The sequence below is a fragment of the Pipistrellus hanaki genome (assembly GCF_964339955.1).
Source record: "Pipistrellus hanaki genome assembly, chromosome: 20".
NCBI classification, from domain to species: domain Eukaryota; kingdom Metazoa; phylum Chordata; class Mammalia; order Chiroptera; family Vespertilionidae; genus Pipistrellus; species Pipistrellus hanaki.
Window position 1 is genome coordinate 9,125,756 of NC_140522.1, and position 10,772 is coordinate 9,136,527.

The 10,772-nt window shown below is 40.1% G+C and overlaps 1 protein-coding gene across 1 annotated transcript; it reads left to right on the forward strand.

Annotated features, from left to right (window-relative positions):
- Nucleotides 1-227: 227 nt before the first annotated feature.
- On the forward strand, nt 228-9,832 carry RGS21 (regulator of G protein signaling 21; the record flags this gene model as incomplete). The annotated part of the gene is made up of 3 exons (XM_084868969.1): nt 228-297; nt 3,191-3,357; nt 9,629-9,832. Exons 1-3 carry the CDS (start codon nt 273-275, stop codon nt 9,830-9,832), a joined length of 396 nt encoding a protein of 131 aa, XP_084725095.1. The 5' UTR covers nt 228-272.
- Nucleotides 9,833-10,772: the final 940 nt, after the last annotated feature.

Genomic DNA, 10,772 nt, shown 5'->3' on the forward strand with positions numbered 1-10,772 from the left:
TTCCGATTATGCATTGCAATTATACAAGAATAAACTCTGCTCTGTGCACTCATAAATGCAAACCTACGCTTGCCCCACCTTGGGTAATTCTGGTTGATCTTTTGCAGTCGGACCCATGGCGCAGTATTCCTTTAAGTGATGTGATTCAACAAACACTCGTAACTCAGATATGACCATAGGTTGCAGAAGAAAAAGATCACAATGCTATTGTCAAGGGTAGATGTTGTTTCCACAGGTCACCAACGACGGAGGCAGTGGCGTGGTGTGAAAACATGGACACTCTTTTAACCAACCAAGGTGAGAACCAACTCAGACTAGGTCTGAACATACAAACACGTAAAAGTAAACTGTAAAATCCTGAAAGCGGTAGACATATTAGTGTGACTTTGATCTATATTCAAAGTATAAGATTCCCCAAAGTCACATGAATTATACAGGTCCAGAGTCAAAGTGGAATTGGGTTGGGCCAGAAGTAAAACACCGTTACAGAAACTCCAAACACTAAATCAGAAAGCAAGTGAGGAACCTTGTCATGTCCTTAGACTCATTATCATGTGATGTGTAGAATGACTATTTTTCTTACAAGTTGAAAGAAACACAAACTATTGAAAAATTGTGAACTTAGGTAAATCGCTTGTTTTTCATGTCCTGTAGGCCAACACAAAGTTTACAAAGTATTTATTTCAACTGAGCTTCTCTTGTTTTTAGGAAATACAAAACCATATTTAAATGCGTGTGTGTATACTAATGTACATGTGTTAATGTGTATTTATATTAGATAGGATGGCTCAATAAGGTAATCTTGGCCAATTATAAATAAAATATCCCAGATGGCACAATATAGTCACTGATGAAAGTTGCTGGAGCTTCTGTGATAAATCATTCTGTTTTGTAGCAATTCTATCTCAAATGAGGGGGAAATGACACTACAGAGACATATATGGAGAAATCTTAAAATATTGTATTGTTTGAACTAATCAAACGCATTCCCATTTTAAAACCATCAAGTATCAGAATATTAGAAAAGTCTAACACATGATGAAGCTGAACAAATTCTCCATTGCTGTTCATTCACATATACAGTTATACTGGACTAGATGAAACTGCCTTCTGATGTTATCACTCTCAAATAACTCATTCCTAAAGCACAGACATAAAATAACTCACCTTCATCCTATAATCCAGCTAAGGCCAGAGAGGGAACACCTCAAGAACACAGAATTGCATTTCTGTAAATTTTGAATGGCACTGTTTGTTTTCCCTTTTCCTTAAACGGATACCCAATGGGACAGGTTGGATTAGCTCAGAGCAGGAAGTTTCTCAGCCTGAGGTGACTTTGCAGCTGGGAGCGGGGGGCTGTCCCACAGAACACAGCCGTGAGCCTCTGAGACCAGAGCAGATGCTGGAGTAGGCACATCTCCTGGGGTGTATAATTCATGCCCACAGATTCATCCGAACAGCTGTTTGGTTCTTGTATTTTATACCCCCAGAGAAAGAGCTCGCATGCCTTCAATGCTCTCAGCAATAAGAGGGCTCACCAGATTACCTAACTGTTTTGTTGACCTGAGGAGATGCCTCCCCTGCACTGGGCATAGGCGTTAGATAGGTTTCTCCAAGGATGACTGAATTCTTTCTTTCACCAGCCCCAGCTGGATCTAACCAACAGCCATTCCACCCTTCACAGAGTGCCCTCAGATAATTGGATTTTAATTGTATGCAGCATATTATTCCAAATTCATTTGACATCTTTTGAACATCGAAATTGTATGTATAGAATAGAACAGGAAAAAAATAGTTCAATAAATAGTGTGTCCATGACAGCGATCACTAGCTTTGTTTTGGGTTGTGTATCTTGTTCCGTTGTATCCCTGAATGACAACATGGGGAGAACACAAGGATTGCTTATTGATCTCTAACCATCTGTCTCTCTAGGTTGTATTTAGATCATCTTCATCTTCATTGGGAGAAATATTTATGTGCCTTCATGAACCTACACTACTCTTTCAGTATTCTTAACAGCATATTTTATCCTCAATATATAATACATTTTGTCATAAATTCTGTGTAGAACCCTCAAATCCACATTGTTTGGACCAAACTCCTAGTAAATGTTCTCTAAGGGCTACTAAGAGGATTTTTAGAACCTGAATTTGTGTGCTCAGAGCTTCTTGGGTGTGTTTTTAAATTCAGGAAGCACGCAGGTCACTGAACTTTTTATAGTGCTCACATATTAACGACATCCATAGTCTCCAATATTTCTACGGAGAATTTTAATCGGCACCCAATAACCTTTTGCAGTGACTTTTTATTTCAACTTTATTGCAAAAATTTAAATTAAAAAAAAAAAAAACATTGTTAAGTCTATTTTACTCACCAATTAAAGGGAGATGCATTCACATCAAATATCCTTCCAGTTACCTTTTTGGTTAGGGATTAGAGTTGACTAATATATTCACCCCAAACTAATAAATGCCAGCTCCTTCTCCTTCACTACAATAATCCAAACTAGCATGATGTAATCTCCCAGCATCAAACTGTATTTTTCCAATAACTCAGAACAGCCAAGAAATTCTTACTCTGTGCCTGGCCGGTGTGGCTCAGTGGTTGAGCATGGACTGATGTGCCAGGAGCTCACGGTTTGATTTCCAGTGAGGGCACATGCCCAGGTTGCAGGCACATCCCCATTCGAGGGTGTGCAAGAGGCAGCTGATCAATGATTCTTTCCCATCATCGACTTCTCTTTCTTCCTCTCCCTTCCTCTCTGAAATAAATGAAGATAATTTTTTTTTAATAAATTCTGGCTTTAAATTAGAAACATCATTAACTTGGTCTGAGCTCAGTGCAATGGGTCTAAAAAGCACAGTTCTTGGGTTTTTCTATGAAGTAACTGGCTTTAAGACTTCCGCCTAAATATAATTCCAGGACTCCTCGGATCTAGAGAGAAAAAGTACAGGTTTTCTTGGTTAATGGAGCTAATTGTAGAACTACAGATACAATATTTTATATTTATGATGACTGATCCAAGTAAGGTTTTTTAAGTGAAAAGCTCAAACATATAACTGCCATATTTAGAAGAATGATAAATGTTTGCCGCTGAAGACTCCATGAATGCTCACCCTGTATCATATACTTATTTGGGGCATGTTACTGACTTATATGGCATCCAAAATTTTTCTTACGTATCTTATAGCTGGTCTAGAGGCTTTTCGGACATTTCTCAAATCAGAATTTAGTGAAGAAAACGTTGAGTTCTGGCTTGCCTGTGAAGACTTCAAGAAAACGGAAAGTGCTGAAAAAATTGCTTCCAAGGCCAAGATGATTTATTCTGAATTCATTGAGGCTGATGCCCCCAAAGAGGTGAGTGAGAGATCCCAGCTTCATGAGTATGCATCTCCCAGCAAATCTGCTTGCAACTAAAAGGCACTGACGCCAGCTAACGGGAAATCAAATTGCCACTAAGTTATCCAAATAGAAAGTGTCCGTAAACTCTGGTAGATATGACCCTCCCTCCGTCACTGACGAGACAAGTATTTTTCAGCCCCGTGTCTGTCTCCTTAGCACAGCACTGGGGCCCTGGGGAAATAGTACCTGCTCTCTCAGATTAAACAGCTCTGGAGTAACTCTACAGAAATCCCTCTTGGATTTCGAGTTCGCCTTGTCTTTCCTTTTCAAAATCAGGGAAGTCAATGTGGAATAGAATTTTTTTTTGGGGGGGGGATTTTTTTTTTAATTAAAAATAGCATATGGGCCTGGCCGGTGTGGCTCCATTGTTGAATCAGGAGATCACGGGTTCAATTCCCAGTCAGGGCCCATGCCCAGGTTGCAGGATCGATCCCCACAGGGGGATGCAGGAGGCAGCCAATCAATGATTCTTTCTCATCATTGATGTTTCTATCTCTCTCTCCCTTCCTCTCTGAAATCAATAAAAATATGTTTGTTTTTTTTTTAAAAAAGGAAAAAAATGTGTAGGATAAGAAACAACTCCTGACCTACAGTATAAGTTCTTTCTGCCTCATGTTTTGGAGGTCCCAACTATGGCAGATAAACATGTCTTCCTTTCCGAAAAAGAAGGGTTTGCTGATCTGTATTTCTTTGACGGGGAAAATGAGCCAAAGGTGGGAGGCACTGTCTCAAGTGATCAGGACCCACCTGTACCACTTTAAGGTCCGAAAAATAGGGGAGGGCCTTAGAGAGAAATCTGGAATGACTTTGATAATAGCCCCCCAAAGTGTTGTATGCTAACATCCCATTTTTATTTGATTTAATTTCTAGCACTAAAACCATGATCATCTCCACATACCCCTCTAGAGTTTAACTTCCAAATTTAAGCAACTTCTATTTTAAAACTGCTTTGATTCCTCACTGAATATATTTTGATGGCTACGTAGCAAACAGGAAGTTACCTTAACTACCTAGTCCAAGTCATCTTCCCAGAGGGGCAATACCCACATCCTTCTAAGCGACAGTTACCATATGTTCTGATCTAAAATTGGGACTCGTGGATTAAAAGGGATTGTTTACTTATGGGGACAAAAGACACAATAGATGAAACGCAAACACTTTCACAAAATCTAGGGCATAAACTTGCCGTAGTTCAAGTTTTACATGGAACTTAATTACAACAGCACATATTGGCCCAGTAGGACGTTCCAGAAATATGAACCACTGAAGCAGGAGAAAAAGAAAAAGAATTTGTAGGAAGACAAAAAAAGAATTTATAGGAGGAAAAAGAGGTGAATTTGTAGGAAGAAATTCACCTCTTGTGAATCTATTTCAACATTCATTTTCCAGTCACCATGTAAAGATTCAATAAACAATTCTAAAAAAAATGTAAAATATATAAGATTCATCACGTTGATTAATGCATCATCCCCTAAAAGACTTTGAAATCAACTCTAAAGATATCCTATTTATAGTGATATTGGGTTGAAAGCCAGATTTTTTTTTTAAATATATTTTATTGATTTTTCACAGAGAGGAAGAAAGAGGGATAGAGAGTTAGAAACATCGATGAGAGAGAATCATCGATCAGTTGCCTCTTGCACGCCCCCTACTGGGGATGTGCCTGCAACCAAGGCACATGCCCTTGACCGGAATCGAACCCGGGACCTTTCAGTCCGCAGGCCGACGCTCTATCCACTGAGCCAAACCGGTCCCGGCGAAAGCCAGATTTTTTTTTCTTCTTCTTTATGGTTCTATCTAGCTGACAGTGATTGTGTTAGGATTTTTAGCTGTCCATATACATTGTGGTGTTCTCCGTTATGATTGGATATATGATGGTTTCTTTTGTGTCTCTTGCCCGAGTGAAGGTGTTAGTGCTGTGCATCATTTATTTCTGTCTCTAAAGCCAATCACGAGAGAGGAATGCGGTCCTGTGCGTGGATGGAACTCTTCCAGATGTTAGAAAGCCTTCCACTCTCAACCTTAACCGCCACCCTTGAGATTATCACTCAGGAAGTGTGTTCGCCTTTAATGATGCCAAAATGAAGGAAGACTAGAGCAGTGAGTCGCGATTACATAGAATGATGTCACCCAAAGCAAGATTATGGGCGGCTTTGATTTGAAGAGGGATTTTTTAAGCGCTGCTGTGAGGAAGGGCTCCCTAACAGGCTGCCTGCCCCATGTTAGGGGGGCCTTTTACATACACAGGCACACACCTTTGCATAACGAATCTCCTGATACACGTACAGCCTGAATGAGGAAGGCTACCTCATTTGAATGTGAGGGCACCACTGACAACCTTTTATTCAAATCACGTGAAAATATATCAAGCTCAGTTCAGGGTCAGAGGAAAGCCAAAAGGGGACTCTGTGAAATGTACTCTTCCTGCAAAAAATAATGTGCTGACAGCCCAGAGAGTTTAAAACTGCTGGCGTAGAAAAGGGGACTTGGGCATGGATCACACGAGCACTGAAAATATCCTGGATCTTTATAATAAAACTAGAGGCCTGGTGCATGAAATTCATCCAAGGGGCGTGGCCCCAGCTTCATCTGGAGGGTCACCTGGAAAGTCGTTTGGCTACCCCATCTAATAGGTATATTATACCTTTCCTAGAGGCCTGCTGCATGAAAATTCATGCACTGGAGGGGGGTTCCTCAGCCTGGCCTGCCCTCTCTCACAGTCCCAGAACCCTCAGTGGTGTGAGGTGACCCAGCGATCAAGGGAAGGTGACACCCCATCACACCTCTGCTGCTGCCACAGGACTGAGGGTACTGGGTGCTGCCATCTTGTGGCTGTGGGCGCCACCATCTTTAAGGGTATGGGGGTCAATTAGCATATTCCCTCCTTATTGGCTGTGAATGCCTCCATCTTTGAAGGCAGAGCAGTCAATTAGCATATTCCCCCTTTATTAGATAGGATTATTATAGTTTTTCAACAGCCACCAGGGACAGCATTCTGATGTCAGCTGTATTGCGGCCTTTTCAAAACAGACAGGATTTAGAAGCCTCTAAATGGTTGTGATGACATTGAGGCTGCCATCCGGTAAGAATCACAACCCCTCGTCTGGTTTTCTGAGGTTGGCAGTGAAGTGGTTTCAGATTTCTAAGATAATCTGTGACCTTTTAAAAAGTAAGGAATTAAAATAACATACCCCTCAGAGTCCTTGAAACTGAAGAGTACCCATGCAAACAAAATGCAAGCGACTTACTTGTATCAATACATAATGTTAAAGGAACTGTTAATTTCATCAATTGATAAAAGGTCCAAACCTACTAGTTTGAGATGCTTGGCAGAATCTAAGCTTCTAGGTAACTTTCGATGACTCAGAAGTTCCTCAAGATGGTACAGGTGCAAAGTATTCCTCTCTGAAGGTCACCCCTGGGTAAGTCGCCCCATTGTTGCTTTATTCCAAGCTCAGCACCACCGGTGTCTGACTGTCTGAGATAGAAATGTATCTCCTGGTAGAATCCAATCAAAAACCATATTTGAGATGAGTGAAAAGTTAGGGGTGAAGTCCACAGATATGCTTTCCAGGAGTGATTCTATTGAAGGAATTTCTGAGTGAAAATGTACATATTAGGACTAATGTTTTCACTTTTTTTCCTGATACTGAGATTTCAGAGAAGTGAAGGAAAATAGAGCGCTTTTGGTAGCCTATCCTCGAATTTCACTTAAATGGACTTCTCCAGAGCATTTTGCAAAATGGATCCCTCTTGTAGTTGATTACTGTCTCCAACTGGCTTCTGGCATTTCATTTCCTCCTCCCTGCCCTAAGCTGTTTAACGATTCCTTATGCCGTTTCTACTCCTAACCAACACCCAGTATGATGAGGGAGGTGTTCCTCATTCATTCTCTGCTGGCAGTGGCTCTCTCGGGATCTCTCCCAGGCCATAGCTGTCAGGGGCATCTCAGCGTTAACACATTCACATCTGAGTCCTGGTTTCCTACTCAAACTTTCTTCCACCTGAGTCTCTCCATGTCAGTAAGAGGCAACAGCATTTTTCTCATTACTCTAGCAAAATACCTGGTAGTCATCCCCGATTCTTCTCTTCTGTTCATACCCCATATCCAACCCATCAGAACTTCTGTCATCTCATTATTCAGAATCTTTCTAAAAGCGGGTCACTCTTAAAGATTTGTGTTCCTTGTCCCAGATCATAACTATGTAATCGCAAGTTCCATCCATTTACTTTTTAGATCCCTTTGAAATCTATGTGTTTCCCTTCATTTCTTGTGACATTGCTCAGCCTAGATCACCATCACTGCCCACATGAACTTCTGGCATGATCTCCTAATTTTTCTTCCTTTTATCCACACCAAGCTATTATACCACAGGGAAGCCATAGGAGAAGACAGAGCCACCAGGAAAAAAAAAAACAAAAAACAAAAAACAAACAACAACAACAACAACAACAAAAAAAAAACTCCAGAAGGACTTGGAGCAGAACTTGGAGAAGGCAGAGAATTAACAAATACTTTTCCTCTGATAATCGGATTGAATACTTAACATTCACAAATGCCTTTGTACTCAAATCTGTTTAAGCAAGATGATGAAACAGCGTAAATGAGAGCTTTAGGTGTCAGATTTGCTCTGGGAAATTAGACCAGCTTCAGAGCTCCCACCAGGAAAAGTAGACCATTCGGGGATGGCACACTGGAATTCAGGTGTGAGGAAACCCAAGAGCCAGAGTACGAAGTTTAAATTTTATGTCATAAAAAAATAGGTTTTCAGCTGAATACTTATCCTATGGAAATGACATTCTGGTGAAAGTGATGTAGTAATGCTATCTCAGAGTATTCAGAAGGGAAAGACATTATGAGAAGAAGTACCAAGTAAGAGGCAAATTCCTTGGTTTGGGAATAGATTCAGGATTTTTAAAACAACAACGAAGCTAGACAGATAGGAGTGAGGATGAAAAAATGAGCATTGGGAAATGACAAAGTGAAAGATGAATGAGGAAAAATATACAGGGTGTCCCCGAAAAAATGTATACCTACTGGCTGACATTATTAATCCCAATGGATTATATTTGAAAAGAAAGAAACATCTATCGTGCTATCAGCTGTTAAAAGTGTGTATACATGTTTTGGGGGACACCCTGCATATACATGTATTGTATAAATGTTGTATATTTATATGATAGGACGGAAGAGAAATAAAAGAGGTGTCAAAAATATAATTCCCACATTTCAAGCTTGAACAATTGTAGAAAAATAATGACATTTAAACCAACATGTGGGTGTGATGTTTTGCCCCTGACACTAAGCTGAGCTGCTAAGACCCATCTTCCTAAGACCAGTGATAGTCTCCTGGGAGGAGCATCTCTAAGCATCTCTCAGTTCTCCACAGCTGATGTGGGCAGGTCCTTGGTTGAAAAGCAAGCGGGTCAGAGAATGAAATGGATAAGCCAGAAGTGCAAGATTAATTATCTCCGTATATAATATTTATGATCAGTACTACACTAAAATGAACTGGTCCTCTTCAAAATGTAAACATGATTTTGAGCAAACGTAGAAACATTTCCCCACTTTATTTATGCAACATATATTTATCGAGTCCTTACCCTGTGCAAGGCATTGCGAGAGATGCTGCAGAAAAGGCAAATATCCTCTAAGTAACACAAAGTCCTTGAAGAGGCCATAAAAGGGGAGGGGGAACCTTTGGATGGCATGGGGTTGGTGTAGAAGGGGTGTATGATTTGGTTCATTGGGGAGGGGTGGAATATAGAATGAAAAGTAATAGGAATGAGTTAGTGGAAGCCATCCTAGTAAATCCTAGTTTTTGTCCACCTCTGGAAGGTACATTTTAGGTATTAAGATCAAAACATTGGGCGGGGGGAGGGGGGACAGTGGGGAGAGAATAAAAGATGGGTGGGGAAAAGCAATTAAAAATCATAAAATATTTTGGTTGCCTTTTCGCTTTGCCATTTTTTTTAATTATAATCTCAAAGTAAGGCTTCAGCTGTGCTCTCTGTCAACGCCAAGCCTCCCAACCCAGAAACAATGCACCCAGCGTGTGTTTGCATCTGAAAATGAGCTCATGACCTTTCTGCCGGTTTGCATCAGGTTCTCTTTGTGTTTAGGAAAAGAAAACACAAACTCAAATAGCACGTGTGTCTGCCATCTGTCTAAACGGTGTGTTCTTTGATTAAGCTAATCTCATGATGCGCAACCTTATTTCCCCAGATTAACATCGACTTCAGTACCAGGGACCTCATCACTAAGAACATTGCAGAGCCCACTGTCAAGTGTTTTGATGAGGCTCAGAAGCTAATCTATAGCCTCATGGCCAAGGATTCGTTCCCGCGGTTTCTAAAGTCGGAGATTTACAAGAAACTGGTTGATAGCAACCAGGTTGGAAACAATAAAAAATGGCTCCCTTTCTTGTAGGGAAGGTGAAGGACACACGAATGAGCAGGTTATAATTGGGGGAGGGAAACAACTGATTGACCAGATCAACGCAATCACTACAACTTCAAGGCAAAAATGGTTTCCGGGTACAAGCACCATGTAAGTTTTTTAGGGTTTAGGAAATATGTTTTATTCCGATGGAAAAAATAACGCTTTAATGATGAAGCCTGAAATTCTCAGTCATTTGTTTAGAATTTATTCCTCTTATCGGATACTTAAAATTTTTCTACTGGGAGAGTTCAAAGGGAGTTTGTAGAGATATAAAACGCTCTTAAACCATGAGTGGATAGTCTTACAGCATTATAAATTCAAGACACTATATATCTTCATGTTGCTGAGTGGGAGGCTGTTTAGCATCATAAATATGATTTAAAATACTCTTTGCATTATTTAAAAAAAAAAAAAAAGCTCACGTCTATAAAACACAAATCTGAACCAAACACCTTGAGTGTATTCAACTATTTCTTTTTTATCAGGATCTGCTAAATAATAATGTGGTGGTTACCTAAACTGCTATGACCCCCAGAGCAATTTTTTAAAAATTCAGTAACACACATACACACACACAACACACACACATATACACACACACAACACACACACCATTTATATTTATAATGCTGTAAGACTATCCACTCATGGTTTAAGAGCGTTTTATATCTCTACCACCAACAATACCACTGATCAAACTTTGTCAAAATATACCATTTGGTTTAATTCAATGGAATCACATAGGCATGTACGGAAAGGCCTTGAGGGTGGGGAAGATTGATTTTCTTAGATTAGTAAGAATATAAGGAAAAGAGAAGAAATAAGAAGCATGGATAAGTCTTTACATGATGGACTGCATAGCAACGATTATTCCATAAAACACAAGTTATTACAACATTGCGCACTTAAGTAAGTATGGAGTTAAGTG